Raw genomic sequence first — 15,392 nt, forward strand, 5'->3', positions numbered from 1 at the left:
AATTGTTATTCGAATTTAGCTTGACGACGTGATAAACAGCGCGACCTTCAATTATGAATTCGAAGAAGTTGCAATTTATACAAAAATTAGCTATTTACAATTTTTTAGCTAGTTATGAGTGTAAAATTAGTCAGCAAAGTCTGTTTATTAAGTTCGAATTTTCGAACTTGTTTTCGAATTTTCGAACTCGAATTTCGAAAAGCATATTTTGATTTTAAACATTAATACCTAACTTAAAATAAGTTTTCTGCTGCCGCATTTCGAGCCACACTTACTTCAAGGTAAGATCCCAAGTAATTTAACAAAAGCATTAAAAATTATGTTAGCCGGCTTCCATGAAAAGTGCTATGCAGCAAGCCCAAAAAGTAAAAGTCAGGAAATACACGTCAAGGACTGCAGAGAGCCACAGATACTATAATTAGGTAAATATGCCAAACATTCGTTGCTTGGCAAAAGGATGCGCGCGGCATAAATAAATAAATAAATAAAACGCAATAAATATGCACAACAAAACTATAAACAATAAACATAAATATTTGCGAAAAGTCAAGGCTATAGACGGTTGCAGTTTGCTGCATTGTTTGCAAATTCGCATTGCTTGCGAAAAGTATCTAAACACACCATAAAAGTGTCACGCCCGGAGTCGAGTCCGAGATCATAAAGTAACCCAAGGACGACATTGGGCAATGCGTACGACCAGAAACCAAAACAAGCCCGTAGCCGTAGCGAAAAAGGGGTGTACCCTTTACCAGCGTAATTAAATGGGTTTTCGAAGCAGGTAGAAAAATATCGTCAACCCTCTCTCGCTCTCATTGTGTGCAGCTTGTGGTGGGCGCGACGCACCTTCTGGCTTACCTGGAAAATTCTTAGAGCAGTAAAGAGGTGTACGCTAGGGCTGAGATTAGCAGCACTACTGCCAAACTGCTTGCAAGTGTTTGTCTCTCTCTCTCTTGCATTAGCGCTTTCTCTCTTACGCTCTTTGCGCCTGTAGCGAATTACGAACGGGTTTAGTTGCATTTCTATTTGAGGAAGGGGTTGTATTTATTTGCCAAAATAATTAGATTAATCCTTTTACTTTACTGGTCACATTAGCGTGCGCTACAGATCACTCCTATAAACGCCCACATACATACAGACACACACACACACACATATATACAGCATGACTGTGACTTTTGTGGCTGCTACTTAATGCATTGCTTATCGCAATCTGTTTGAACTGTTGTTGCTGGTCATAAAATCGCAATTGCTTTGATAAGACAGCGAAAAAAAAAGTGTCGCAAAATCATGTTCTCTTTTAGGCTGGACCTTACTTAAAAAAAAGTACTAACAAATAAATTATGCAAGAATTTATACGCTCTTAATTATGTATAAAAGCAAGCTAAGCAATTAGTTACAACAACAAATAATTTAAACTAACTCATAATTTAGATAGAAAATCGATTCAAACGCATTTATTTGCGTATCGAAAATTGGAGTTCGAATATCTTACCTTTTTTAAGTAAATATTATTTTAAAAATTGCCTTAAAGTCTTAAGCATGTTTCTGTTTGAAATTATTATAATTTCGAAAATTCGAGTTCGAAAATTGTAATTGTTTTAGTTTAATAATTTTTTAAAAATTGCCTAAAACTCTAAGACATATTTTGCTTTGTTTTGAATATTTCGAAAATTCGAAATCGAAACTATAATTTTCTTTAATTCCAGGGTAAAGAAAAGCTTCGAATGGCTACACCCTAATGCAAGTGTACTGATCCAAAATCTAATAAAAAAAAGCAATGGTAGTTGGCATAAAAAAGAGTCATACGCATATGAAAGCAGCAACAACAACAATAATAACAAAAACAACAACAACACATTTATGAAACACATTGACTTTGATTTTAGCCGCCGTGGCTGTCATAAACGCCGGAGGGCTCTGCGGAAACTTTTATATTTTGCCGGCTGTTGATTTTGTTTATACTATACAAGTACACATATAAATATATATCTGTAAATATATGAAATTTTATGGCTTATTTGCGTTTGTGATTTGGCCAAGGCATGGCGGCGGCCCCGGCTATTTGTTAATGGCGGCAACATGCAAAAGCAAAACAACAAAATAACTGACAACCAATCAAAACTGACAAACGCCCACCCACACCAGAAAGGCCAGCAAAGAAATCGAAGCTCAAGTGTTTGGCTGGGCTTGGTGATTAATGAAACAAATCGAGGCCGCTAATTGATTTCGAAGTTACACACGATAGATATATATTCAATTAGATTGAATTGACACCCGTTGAGTGCGCTCAGCGCTGTCTAATTAAAGCGCTATTAATGACGCTTGAGCCCACCCATTGGGCCTAGTTATTGTAAAAAACAAAAAAAAAAAGGTTACTCCACACGAAATCCAATACACAAGGCACGTAATTAATCTATAGCGTACTTGTGTCATATATTTCTAGTGAAGCTAGGCCTAAACCTAAAGTATTCAAATTTCACGAAAGTGTGAAAATGCGTTTTGAAAGACATGCCCAAGCAGCCATAACATTCACTGATTTATGACTGCAAACATGTGCACGACCCACCAAACAACAAGAAAAATGAGTAAACCCAATACAAAAGATACTTTTCGTAGTTTTTGGCGCATCCTTCAGCGCCACTTGTCAAGTGTCGTCCTTAAGGCTTGCTCCGATTACGCGCGTTGTTTACAGTGTGCGCGGCGCTATACATAAATTATATAACATACGCCTTAGTAAAAAAAAAAAACAACAACTTGTTGGTAATCTGAAGCGCAAATCCTTTGTCGATAACAATTCTTAAAATTACACACACGCTGCTCTTTACTGTTCTTGCGACTAATTGTTGCAATTGCAGACTTAAAGGCATTTGCTTGGAATTTTTTAGTTTTAGTTGCTATGTGTGGTCTTGACATTTGCATTTCAAGTGCTACTCAAAAAACCTCAACAAACGCATTGCACTTTATATATTTATATTCCACTTAGTGCAGCAGTTCGCAGAACTTGCGCTGATATGCAGAGCTCTCTATACGGTAGTTGCCTCACTCGAGTGGGCTACCCGTCGATTTTTTCCTACTGTACTCTAAGCATGCAACAATGCATGCAACATTGGCCGCAACACAGTTTGTTTGGTTTCGTTTTGACAACAAGTTGAGTAACGTGCAGCTAAGCATAAGATTACTGCATTTAATACTTAACATTAACTCAATAGCTAACTCAAGTAGTTATAGACACTGGCAGTCTCTGAGTATAGCTACTTTTTGTATCTATGAAATACAAGCAACTAGTTCATGTTTACATATAAATAAAGTAAGATTATTTTATAACAAAATGTTTTGTGTACAAATTATGCATTTTCAATAATAATTACTAATCAATTGCATTGTATTTGAGACATAAGCAGTGCAAATATTTTTAATTACTTATTAATTACAATTGTAATTGAAAAATAATTCGCTACCCTTTTTTATTATTCAAAAGTATTCAAAGTAACTCAACATTAATTGTAATTTATTCAATTTTAATTCAATTATTGCATAAAAGAAGCTGCAAAGTAATTATATAAATTACTGATCATTATTTCACAGCTATAGTTACAATTCCCTTAAAAGAATTCGTGCCAATTATAGAATAGATTTAATAAATATACAAAAATATATTCATGCTCTACCTGCAGAGAATTTGTAACAAATATGTAAAAAGTAATAATAATTATTCTAATTACTGCAAATATATTTCCTATACAAACAAAACATTCTAAATAAATTCAAAGCAGTAAACCGAACTAAATTGTCTTTAATTTGAACTATAACCTAACTATAACCCTAAACTACATTTTAAAGGCTCAACACTAAATAAAGTATTAAATAATTTTAATTTAATTGAATTCTCTTGTATAGCAGTCCAACCCTCATTTGCCAACTAAATTACACTTGACTCAATTTACCTTGAGTAACATTTCTGCTACAACAATTGGCCCATTAAAATTTGCCATGCACTTTTTAGTCCAAAAAATAACTAAAATCTGCACTTGGTCCAAAGTAATTTGTGTGTTTAATGTGCAACTAATCGTAGGCTACGTTAGTTGGTTAACCCAAGATTTGACGCTTGTCACCTGCAGTCGAGAAGGGAAGAGAAGAGAGGGCAAAGAAACAAGCGAACAACTTCATTGGGATATGCGGGTAATGCGAAATGCAATTGCAATTATGTGGGCATATCCTTGAGCCTTGGAGGGGGGGCCGGCCAAAATGTTTAGTACTGCGGAGAAGAGAGCGAGCGAGCGAGCGAGAGCGACTGAAGTGGCAAACTGCGAGCAGACTAATGTTGTGATTAGCATCTGCGTTGACAAACACAGCAAGTGGTACCAAGGTTCAGCAAGAGAGGCAGGGAGAGCGAAAGAGCGAAGGACCCCCCACCCAAGATGAATAATTATTGTTGATCTCTAAGGCGAGTGCTGCTTACGGCTCCTCGCTGGGACCGTTAATGGGTGCGCGTACCTTGGCCCAAAATTTAAGTAAGGAGTGAGAGTCCGAGTTCGAGTCCGAGATCTTTTACCTGTGGCATTCCAGTAAATTTTCTGTGTTCATGTTCGCCTTCAATTGATGCGCTCAGTGAGTCGTCGCATTGTTAGACAAAAAGCGTTATTCACGCGTATTCCGCCGAAAAGACGCTAATGGCACAACATTGAAGCCGAAGCTGGACCGAAGGCACAGGCACAGCCTCAGCCTCAGGCTTCACCTTGGTCTCCGCCTGTGTTATTAATGATGGAAATTTGAAAATACAGAAGGTTCCATAATTGCAACATCATTGTGCGCCGCACGTTGCACGTTGCCTGTGTGTGCGAGCGAGAGAGCAAATCAGTGACTTTGTCTCAATAACAATGCTGCAAACAAATTGCTGTTGCTGCTGCTGCTGCTGCTTGCAACACGCGCATCTCCTTCTTGCCTCCTCGCCTCTTGGGCTGCCATTTTGGCATTCCGTTTTTATTGCCACATTTATGACTCCCACTCTCTCTATATATATATCTCTCTCTTTCGCACTCTCGCGACATTACACAGCAGCACTGCCGTTTATATTGCAGCAATTTCAATTCAATTCAACTAGTTCCACGAATTTCGTTCATTCGACGCATTCGTCGCGTGTGGAAGGACACTTAGCCCTTGACGACTTCTTAGCGCTCTCACATTTACATCTTTTGACAAAATCTCTAAGCAACCTTCACTCTTCGCTCAGTTTTTATTGGCCTCTATTTTTTTCACGTGTAAAAACTATCCTTACACGCGACTCCTTTTACTACAACTACTCACTTCACACAGCAATCGTCTGTCCCAACTGCACGCGCCTTTAAAGCAAAATCAAGTAATGTACAAACAAATGCATAACTATTCTATTCTATTCTAATTCTTCGGAACTTTAGACACACGCTTCCCACTGACAAACAACTTGTTAAGATAGTTGCTGACCTTGCTGTGAAATATTTCAGCGTCTACCTTGAATTAAGTCAATCGATAACCAAACTTCAAATCTTTTCCATTTGGAAGAAAACTCCAAGAATTTCTCACAAAGCTCTACAGACTTTTCTCGATATTTCCCCATCAATCCATCATGCTTCTCCATTATTCCAGGCAATACTTTTCATTTTAATTTGAAATTCCATAGACCAGCAGATTTTGTTTATCTCAAAACCTCCACTTTAATTTTGATGTATTTCCGCACGATTAGAAATTTTGATTTATTTTTATAGGCCATTAAAAATTATATTTATACATTTAACTTTTAATCTAAGGGACTTTTTTTTATATTCCCATTTTTATTCCCCAATTCCCAATTACGCAAGTACACACAAATTTCAATGTTGTGAGCGGCATTCACAATTCATAAATATTTGTAAAATTATTTATCAACTTGGACAATTGAGCTACTGCTGACGTCACAGGCTTTTAAAATAATCCCCAAGTACTCAAGGCTCGATAAACAAGGCGCTTAGTGGATTGGATTGTTTTCTATATAAGGTCATAGCAACCGTTAGGATAAGTAATACAAAAAGAGAATTCTCAATGAATGAAACAAACATTCGAAGATTCTTTTTGGAATAATTTATATTTTCCAAGTTTTAGACGAAACGTTGATTTGCTAGACTAAAGAGTTTCTTAGATCATAACCTATGACAGAAGAATATTTTTGAATATATAAATATTATTATTCTCTTATCAGCACTCGAGCTGCATCAAAGCCTTTTGGCATTAGCAGTCTAAAACTGATAAAAGCTTATCAACATTACATTGCATTAAACAAGTGTCTCTGCTAATCGAGAGACACTCGAACTATTAGGGAGCTTGTCTAGCTTGGCCAACTGGCACGTAGACATAATGCTCTAGGCGAAATTCAAGTAGCGTGTGTAGGCTTTGAGCTCTTAAGCCAAAAGTGGACAAGCAGGAAACTGCAACTGCAACTGACTGACTGCCGCACTCGAGTTATCTTTTGACACTCGTCTAGCTACTCGTCATTGTGGCACGAGTTTGATAGCCCCCGCAGCAATTGTTTGTTTGACTTTCTATGCCGTCGAGACGTTAATTAGATCAGCTTAGTCTTTGGTCAGCTGTCCTGTCCTGTGCTGTCCTGTCCTGCTGCGCACACATGTTGGCCTTTATTATGGGTTCTAATCCTCTGTCTAGTTGCCCAGAAACGTTTTTGTGGAGCAAACAGCATGGAACGTTGGATAGACAAACAAATGAGCAATGAGTCAAACGTATTGTCCTTAAACGCAGAAACCAAATTGGATCATAACTGCGAAAATGTCCGAAAATCTGCACAAACACTAATTAAGTCCTGCAGCGCGCCACAGGCACTAAAAGGACACCAGCCAACCAACATCATGAGCAGCAGCATCAGTAACAAATGCTTGCCCATTAAAACCCAAACTCTCTTTCTCTACGCTAAACAAACGGAGCGCGTGTCACTTGAATGGCGTCAGCATTGGACAGTGAATTTGTATTGGGGGTAGGGATTGGCCAGACGGTGGGTTCTTGCCTCAAATTGCTAAATTCCCCATTTGATAAGGCAACTCAATATTGACGTCAGCTGTCACTAAATTTTAATGGTGCAAACTTGCTCAATTATTGCTTAAACATGGTCGGAAAAAAGAAGAAAAATTGCAAGGGAAAATTTATAGAAGCATAATGAAAAGCAAATTAGAGCTAAGAAAATATTCGAATTAAAAATAATCCGTCGTAAGATGGAACCCTGAATATTCAATTGATTACTTTATTTCATTCTATATAATTTCATCTTTTATTCCTTTTCGATCGAGTCCGAAAATTATCTTGAAAATTTTAATTGATACTTTTTTGATTTCTTGAGATATAAAATCATTAAATAATTATTTCTGAGAATCTTTTTAAAGTAAAGCTGTGTCTGCAAATTTTTAGGCCACACAATTCCACAAATTTCAATTAACAAGTTACAAAATATTTTCATATTATGCCTATTTGTTTATTTTTTTATTTTTTCATAGTATTGCGCGTAATCTCTGTGTATATTTATAGAGGGGGCGTTATTATAACTACCGAGAGCTCGCCAGCTAGCTGTAGCTGATTTTTCCCAGGGGCAACTACTTATCGTTGCAGCCAGCACTCCAGAGAGTCTGGGGCTTGTGTTTTTTTTCTTACACTTGTTTTAATTGCTCTGTTTGCTCAAATAGAATTTTACACACACTTTATAGTTTCTGTTTTTTTTATCGAAAAAACACTTGGCACTTAAGAAAAAACACTTATGTGGTTAACGGTTATCGCGCGCTCTTTGGGCCCAATCGGTGTCGCTGTCGCCCTGGGAAGTGGGTCGTTGACAACGCCCACAGAACCCCCGAACAAGGCGCCTAAAGTGCCCTAGCGCTATCTCGCTCTAACCTTAATGCTATTTATCGTTTGCCTTAGGATCTCTCTCTGTTGCCAATTACAATTGCAATTACAATCATCATTGGCATTGAGGCCTTCAATTAACGCTTACTACTGTACATTATCTTTAGGCTTTTAGGCCTGTTTGCCTTACAATTCAATTGCACACACACACTTGTTAAATATCTTAAGGCTGGACTTCAAGTGCTTGTCTCATAATTGAAGCATGTTCAGGCAATTTGCCGCTGGGGTGTAACTCGATTTGTAATCAGTTCACTTCAATTCTTGAAACCAATTTCGATGCATTCTCAATTTAATAATGAAAGTTTCACACAAATAAAGTTGTAGGGGTCATGAGCCTAACAAATTTAGGGGACCCAATGAGATGGGTGCATTTTTTATACGAAAAGTTTAATAAACTCAAGAGCTGACTTACCCCCTTTTTATAGTGACGCTGAAATAAATCAAAGAAATTGTATAAATTAGTTAACTTACAAATTTTCAAAATGTCAGCATGCAATTTTACAAAAATAGTAATAAAAAAAATATCGCATATCAGATTAAATTAAATTATAATAAGAATGTGATCAAATTTTGAAACAAATAATAAACTTAAAAACAAATTATATAAATATTTAAGTTTAAAAAATATAACAAAGACAAAAATTAATTGATTTAGATTAGATAAATATGTTCTTTTAAAATTATAAGAACGTTATAAAATTATTAAATAAAAAAATTTCATTCCAAAAATGTTATAAAAATGTCTCACATTGTTTTTAATTATTTTTTTAATTTACTTTTTTATACCAAAAAAAACTTAAATAGAAAAAAAGATGTTTTTTAAAAGCAGTTTCGTTATGGGTATACTTACAATTTAAAACTTATCACTAGGCGCGCAGCAACGAAGTTCGACGATCTGGCAGCACTAAGCTATCCCAAAAGTATGCTCTACGTATAGTTTGTTGATCCATTGTAGAAGCTGCAAGATATAAAATAGAAAAGGGTTAAAAAATAACATGTTAGAAGAATGAAAAGACTGTTAGGAACATTTAATTAAAAAAAAATGTTTGTTAAATAAAAAATTGTATTTTTTTATGTAAATAATTTACGCTGCAAAGAACTATCGTACAAGCAGTAAACGGCTGGGTTATCGATAGGCTGGCGGCTTTAATAGCAAGCGCCTAAAAGCATGCTATACAAACACAACAACAAATCTGTTGTAATTTAATCACATTAGTTAAAACCACAAGCACGTTGCTTATCAAGTTGAAGCGATAGAATCTAACTAAAAATGAGTGTACTAAGGGCAGTTTACGGGCAGCAACTAAACAATAAAGACGTGAGCGTAGAGCATGGAACTAAAGTTAATTAGCTGCTGTTTGCTGAGCTGCTTGGCAGCAGCTTATGCTGGCAATATATTGGCAGTGTTTCCACATGATGGCTACAGTCATTTCAAAGTGGTTACTCCAGTGCTGGAGGAGCTAGCACGACGTGGTCATCAACTAACTGTGATTTCATTTGTGAACAATACAGCAGCGAATTATGAGCAGCTGCTGCTAGCAACGGAGGCGGAGCAGGCGACAACCATAAATAGAGAATATCTAAATGGCATGCAAACTGGCAGAAGTCTGAAGAATATGTTTGTGGAATACTTTGATTTATTTAAAGGCGCACAAACAAACTGCGAGCGCTTGTTTGCCAGCGGTTATGTGCAACAAGTGCTGCAGCGCCATCAGCGGCAGCCATACGAACTACTGCTAACTGAGTACTTTAGCTCGGATTGTCAGCTGGCGCTGGGTAAGCTGCTGGGCCTGCCCATTATTGGGCTGAGTACGTGTGCCTTGATGCCTTATCATTACGATCGCATTGACTTACCGGATACGCCGTCGCACATACAATCCCAATATGTGGGCTATGCTCAACGCTTGAGCTGGTTCGAGCGGCTGGAGAACTTTATACAAGCCAAGTCGCTGAAGCTGCTCTATGCGCATCATACAAATCGCGCTGATAATGCTTTAATCAAACGTTATCTCCACTTGGACATGGATGTCGCCGCTGTTGCTCGCGAGCAAACTGCATTCATTTGGGTGAATCAACATTATTCGCATCTAGGCAGCCGTCCGCGCACTCCGCAGCTGCTGGAGATTGGCGGCGTGCACATTACCGAGCAAGCTAAGCAGCAGCTGCCCACGCACATTGCTAAATTCTTGCAGCAATCTCCGCAAGGTGTCATCTTCATTAGCTGGGGCTCACAGGTACTCGCCTCCAGCATTGATCAGCATAAGTTGCAGTCCATGTTGCAAGTCCTAAGCGCGCAGCCTTTGAATGTTATCTGGAAATGGGAAGCAGATAAATTACCGCTGATGAATAATGAGAAATTTTTATTTGTTAAATGGGCACCACAATTGGCGTTGTTAGGTGAGTATGAATCGGAACTAGTTCCGCTGAATAAAACGAGTGTGGGATGAGCAGTTAGTTGCATTAGCTACATTTTTTTTCATGACATTTTTTTGTTGCATTATTTTTAATATTTATTTATATTTATAACAGACATTTTAACAATAATTTTTCAATTTTTCTTTTAAATTTTAAAAAATTCAACTGCATATAAAAACACAAATAAAAGAACTATGAACTGGTTTCTTAAACAAATAAGCAAATAAATTATAAGTGTAAGCATATTATTTGATTTAATTTAAGAAACCAGTTCAAAGTTCTTTTATTTTCTTTTTATATGCAGCTGAATTTTTTTAAATTTAAGAATTTAGTACATATATCCTTTGCTTATATTTATTATAAATTATAATTTATACTTTAATTTAAGATTTAGTTCAATTAAAATATTAATTGTATTTTTTTATGTATGTAGATTAATTTTTTTTTTTAATTACAATTTGTTTAATCTTAAACTTATTTCAAAATTCAGTTGCTCAACATTAAATTGCATTTTGTTTTGTAATTTGTTTAATTTAAAAATTCAGTTGCTCAACATTTAATTGCATTTTTTTTATATGCAGCTCATTTGTTTTTTTAACTAACTAATTTTTTATTGATTTATTAACTTATTTGCTATTGCAGCACAAGCTGAAGTAAAAATATTTTGGACGCATGCTGGACTGCTGGGCATGACTGAAGCTTTGCATTGTGGCAAGCCCATGCTAATGACTCCCATCTATGGTGATCAGTTCTTGAATGCGCACGCAGCTCAAACACGTGGTGTTGGCTTAATACTAAGCTATGAAGACATAAAAGCAGCGCAGCTAAAAACAAAGCTGGCAGCGCTAAGCAAACCCGAGTAAGCATTGCATATAAATTAAATTGAATATTAACTAAATTGTTGGCTTAACTAGTTATGCGACGCGTGCTGCGCAGCTGGCCGAGATCTTTAATGGACGCGAACGCACGCCGCTGGAGACGGCGATCTGGAGCGTGGAGCATGTGCTGCAGCATGGGCTGCTGGCAGCGCAGTTGCTGCAATCGCCGGGCATCGAGCTCAATTGGTTTGTCTACTACTCGCTGGACAGCTTGTTGTTGCTGCTAGCAGCATTTGCGCTGCTTTGCTATTGTTTAAACAAATTGTTACGCCGCCGATCGCCGCAGCAAGTCAAAGCAAAGCGTGCTTAGCTTAGTAAACTCTATTTTAAGCGTAAACAATTATAAATTAAATAAAAGCTAGTAGCGTCCACGCAGCATGCAATCGCGTCGACATTCCTCAAAGGTTAGGAAATTGTTTTGCGTGCTAGCACAGCCTGTGTAATAAAAACTTTCACAATTGCCCGTATCCTTGTTGTAAGCATAGCGCAGCTGCTTGCCACGACATAGTCCAGGCGCCTTAGGTTGTCTGCAAGCTGTTAAAAATAAAAAACTTAATTAGTTATATATTTTATTTAAATAATTAAACGCACTCACCTATAACTTGCTTTAATTGTTCACGTGTTTGATTCTCCAGTCGCAGTCCCCAGCTCATGGCTATTAACAAAGCCAGCAGCAAGCAAAATAAAGTTCGCATCTTTGCATAAAATATACTTTTTGTTTCAATATTTGAGTTCTCAATTCATTTGTCAGCTGCTCGCACATTACCGTACGCTTTGAATTTGTTTTGTAAACTGTCAAGCAGTTTTAACAAATTTTTCTTGGCTTTCTCTGTTACGTTGATTTTTAGCTTATTATGCACGTAGAGTAGTTTTTGCTTTTTGTTGCTTGTATTTGTTTATAACAATTCTTTCTACTGTTGCAGTTGAGTCAGCACGTGGTTTTTGCTAAATAACTCAATTATAGGAAGAGTGTGGCACTTGACTTTGCTGCTTTTGGAGTGAAATTATTTAATTATATTTAAACTCACTTTTACTTTTAGCGCATTAAATTTGTTTATTTTTTTTAAATTCTAGTTCATATATTTTTTTGCTTACTTAAAAACCAAACGAAATACACAATTTTTATATAAAAAAGGCATACATATACATAAAGAATTGGCGAACTAATGCTAGATAGACATTAAGTTTGTTTTAAAATTAGTTGTAGTTTAATTAAGTGCTCTATAGCGTTTTTTTTAGAGAGAGAGCGCTTGGTCATTAAAATTTGCTTATAGACTATAAGGCAACCCGTTGAATAGTTGATTGTTTATAATTTTGTGCTTGCAATTTTTTTTTTAGTTAAAATAGATTGATTAAAAACAATTTACACAAAGACCTACTTACAATTTAAACATCTTGTTAAAAAAAAACAAACAATTTCCAATGAACTAGAAACATTGCTCTCTTTTACAGTTATTAATAATAATATGTAAACTCGTTAAATAAATTCATTGTGTTGCACATGTTATCAGATCAGAGACTTGAGCTTGATGATATGATATGATATATATATGAAAAAAGCCTAGATGTTGTTGCTGGAGCTGTATATAACAGACCCTGACTATTGGTTTGGCGTACAAATGGCGCGCGCTATTTAATTTAAGATAGTTTCTCATCTGTGAGAGCATGAGAAGAGAGCAGCCGTCAATAAATTCGCCTAGAAGTCCTTATCCCAGCCGCTGACATCATCTGGTGGCGGTCCCTCTGGATCGGGCGGATAGTCATCAAAGTTGCCGGTGTCCACAACGCTTTTGACAGCGGGCTTGATGGGTGGCTCCAATGAACGATTCTGCAGTCCCCACCAATAGAAGCCATCGAACCATCTACAAGAGAAAAATTGAAAAATAGATTAGAATTGAGTACTTAATGCCGAGTGTGAACGACTATGAAATACACTTTGCATTGGAACACACTGTTATAAACATTAGCACTGATATACACGATATACACACTTTTAACTGTTATAAACACTGTTATACGCACGTTTATCTGCCATATATACTCGCATATATACTTTAATTTGTCATATACACTGTTATACACACTTTGAAGTATTATACAAACTGTTATACACACTTTTATCTGTAGTATTGACTGTAATACACACTGATATAATTATTATCACTATTATACACACTTTGATATGTTATACAAACTGTTATACACATATTTACATATAAATATGTCATATACAATGGTTTACACACTTTTATAATTTTTAGCACTGTTATACACACTTGTATATGTTATACGAACTGTTATACACACTTTGAGCTGTAGAACAAACTCTTATACACACTTTTATCTATCATATACACTGTTATACACACTTTTATAATTTTAAGCACTGTTATACACACTTTACTACTCACTTTTATAGCACTCATCACTGTTATACACTCTTGAATAAACACTGTTCTACACAATGCTCTTAAAATTAATTAATTTTCAAACTTAAGTCTAAGTTTCTTTTATACGAACTTGTGCTTCTGTATTTCGCTAATGCCGCCACGCTGATAACCCAAACGCTCGGCGGGATTATCACGACAGAGCTTCTTGATCAAATTGCTGGCATTGCGTGTTATATTACGCGGAAATTCGATGGCATCAATGCCCTTAAGTATTATATTATAAGTGCGCATGGGATCCGAGCCCGTAAATGGTGGCGTGCCTACGCAAAGAAAAAAAAACAAAAAAAAAAAGAGTTAAGCATGCAATAAATAGTTGAAGACTTGAACTTACCTGTAAGCAGCTCAAACATGAGCACACCCAGCGACCAATAGTCGGCGCTTATGTCATGGCCACGATTCAATATCACCTCGGGTGCCACATACTCGGGCGTGCCACAGAACGTCCAAGTTTTGCGTCCCGTTTGCAACTTCTTGGCAAAACCAAAGTCCACCAGCTTAACATAACCCTTTTCATCCAAGAGCAAATTCTCTGGCTTCAAATCTCTGTAGATAATATTACGCGAATGCAAATAATCAAAAGCTTCCACTACGCATGCGGTATAGAATCTAGTGGTGGCATCATCAAAGTTGCCCTTATCACGCAAAATAGTCCAGAGCTCGCCGCCCAGACAGCTCTCCATAAGCATATACAGATACTTTTTGTCCTTGAAGGTTTTGAATAGTTTGACTATAAATTGACAATTGGCTTCGCCCATAATTTCCTTTTCGGACATAATATGCTGCTGCTGTCGCGTTTCAACAATCTGTGACTTTTTCATTTGCTTCAACGCAAAGCTGCGCGAACTGTCGCCATTGGCTTGCACCAGTTCGACGCGTCCAAAGCCGCCAACACCCAAAGTGGCAATGACACGCAGATCGGTAAGATTTATATCACGGAATTCCTCATTGATTCTGAAAGTTAAAAGCGCATTAGTAAATATGCATCCATGTTTTAAATAAATACGCACTTTCTTCTCTCCATGGCACCTTCATCATCATAGCGATGTTTAATTTCATCCAAACTGCTTATAAGCTGATTAAATGTTTCACGATCTATAACCAAACAGCTGACGCCCTCAGGTGATTCGCAAATTATATTTGCTGTGCGTAAATCATCGCTGCAAATAGAATGAAAGTTATAAAATGCAATTCAATTTATTTATAGCAACTTACCCTTGCAGCGCTTTTTCACCAAAGAAATCTCCTTTGCCCAGCATGCGTATAAATTTCTCTTCCTGCGTATCCTGCTGCTTGATGGTAACACGCACCTTGCCCTTGGATATAATAAAGAAGGTATCGCCACGTGCACCTTGACGCACAATATAATCGCCACGCTGATAATGCGTTTCCTCCAGTACATCCGAGATTTTGATGAGCGTATCTTCGGATAGATCTTTGAAAATTGGCACGCTGTAAGAAAAGCAGAAATTCTATAAGTAAATTCTATAATAATTGCGCAGCTTTCACTCAAACATTTGCAAGTTCAGTCAAATCTCTCAATCTCAATGTTGGGACGGAAGCTTTGCATGCCCAAACTGCTTGCCCTGCTCTGCTTTAGGTTAAACCAACTGCACTTTCATTTTCTTTTTGGACTTTTACTGCATTTCATGGCCAAATCGCGAGCCAGCACCTTAGTTAACAATTATATTGCAGATTAATTTGTTGAACGCCAAACCAAAAACTGGTTGCAACTACT

The 15,392-nt window shown here is 36.9% G+C and overlaps 3 protein-coding genes across 5 annotated transcripts in view; 1 reads left to right on the plus strand and 2 right to left on the minus strand.

Moving 5' to 3' along the window:
• Nucleotides 1-9,214: 9,214 nt before the first annotated feature.
• Nucleotides 9,215-11,539, plus strand: LOC108598294 (UDP-glucuronosyltransferase 2A3). Its single transcript, XM_017984913.1, has 3 exons — nucleotides 9,215-10,311; nucleotides 10,972-11,188; nucleotides 11,244-11,539. The coding sequence occupies exons 1-3, from the start codon at nucleotides 9,246-9,248 to the stop codon at nucleotides 11,515-11,517; spliced, it is 1,557 nt and encodes a 518-aa protein (XP_017840402.1). The 5' UTR covers nucleotides 9,215-9,245; the 3' UTR covers nucleotides 11,518-11,539.
• LOC108598305 (PI-actitoxin-Aeq3a) lies at nucleotides 11,485-12,024 on the minus strand. Its single transcript, XM_017984924.1, has 2 exons — nucleotides 11,803-12,024; nucleotides 11,485-11,741 (listed from the first exon to the last, which is right to left on the minus strand). Exons 1-2 carry the CDS (start codon nucleotides 11,900-11,902, stop codon nucleotides 11,566-11,568), a joined length of 276 nt encoding a protein of 91 aa, XP_017840413.1. The 5' UTR covers nucleotides 11,903-12,024; the 3' UTR covers nucleotides 11,485-11,565.
• Nucleotides 12,025-12,312: 288 nt separating this feature from the next.
• LOC108607868 (cGMP-dependent protein kinase, isozyme 2 forms cD5/T2) overlaps nucleotides 12,313-15,392 on the minus strand; it is a 34,379-nt gene continuing 31,299 nt past the window's right edge. For 2 of the 3 annotated variants that reach the window (XM_017998957.1, XM_017998958.1), the window contains exons 5-9: nucleotides 14,870-15,106; nucleotides 14,665-14,814; nucleotides 13,989-14,608; nucleotides 13,728-13,917; nucleotides 12,314-13,069 (exon numbers count right to left, since the gene is read on the minus strand). In XM_017998957.1, the coding sequence (XP_017854446.1) occupies nucleotides 12,904-13,069; nucleotides 13,728-13,917; nucleotides 13,989-14,608; nucleotides 14,665-14,814; nucleotides 14,870-15,106 (1,363 nt within the window). In that variant the 3' untranslated portion in view covers nucleotides 12,314-12,903. Of the gene's footprint in view, nucleotides 13,070-13,727; nucleotides 13,918-13,988; nucleotides 14,609-14,664; nucleotides 14,815-14,869; nucleotides 15,107-15,392 lie in introns of all 3 variants that reach the window. The other variant, XM_017998960.1, reaches the window with a different exon arrangement.

The sequence above is a fragment of the Drosophila busckii genome, chromosome 2L (assembly GCF_011750605.1).
Source record: "Drosophila busckii strain San Diego stock center, stock number 13000-0081.31 chromosome 2L, ASM1175060v1, whole genome shotgun sequence".
Taxonomy (NCBI): domain Eukaryota; kingdom Metazoa; phylum Arthropoda; class Insecta; order Diptera; family Drosophilidae; genus Drosophila; species Drosophila busckii.

What these genes read in the sequence shown, in the direction of transcription:
- LOC108598305 (XM_017984924.1), bottom strand. Translation starts at nt 11,902, where the DNA reads ATGCGAACTTTATTTTGCTTGCTGCTGGCTTTGTTAATAGCCATGAGC. An exon ending in ACAATTAAAGCAAGTTATAG is followed by an intron (nt 11,742 to 11,802) that starts GTGAGTGCGTTT and finishes TATTTTTAACAG; the next exon opens with CTTGCAGACAACCTAAGGCG.
- LOC108598294 (XM_017984913.1), top strand. Translation starts at nt 9,246, where the DNA reads ATGGAACTAAAGTTAATTAGCTGCTGTTTGCTGAGCTGCTTGGCAGCA. An exon ending in ACCACAATTGGCGTTGTTAG is followed by an intron (nt 10,312 to 10,971) that starts GTGAGTATGAAT and finishes TTGCTATTGCAG; the next exon opens with CACAAGCTGAAGTAAAAATA. An exon ending in GCAGCGCTAAGCAAACCCGA is followed by an intron (nt 11,189 to 11,243) that starts GTAAGCATTGCA and finishes TGGCTTAACTAG; the next exon opens with TTATGCGACGCGTGCTGCGC.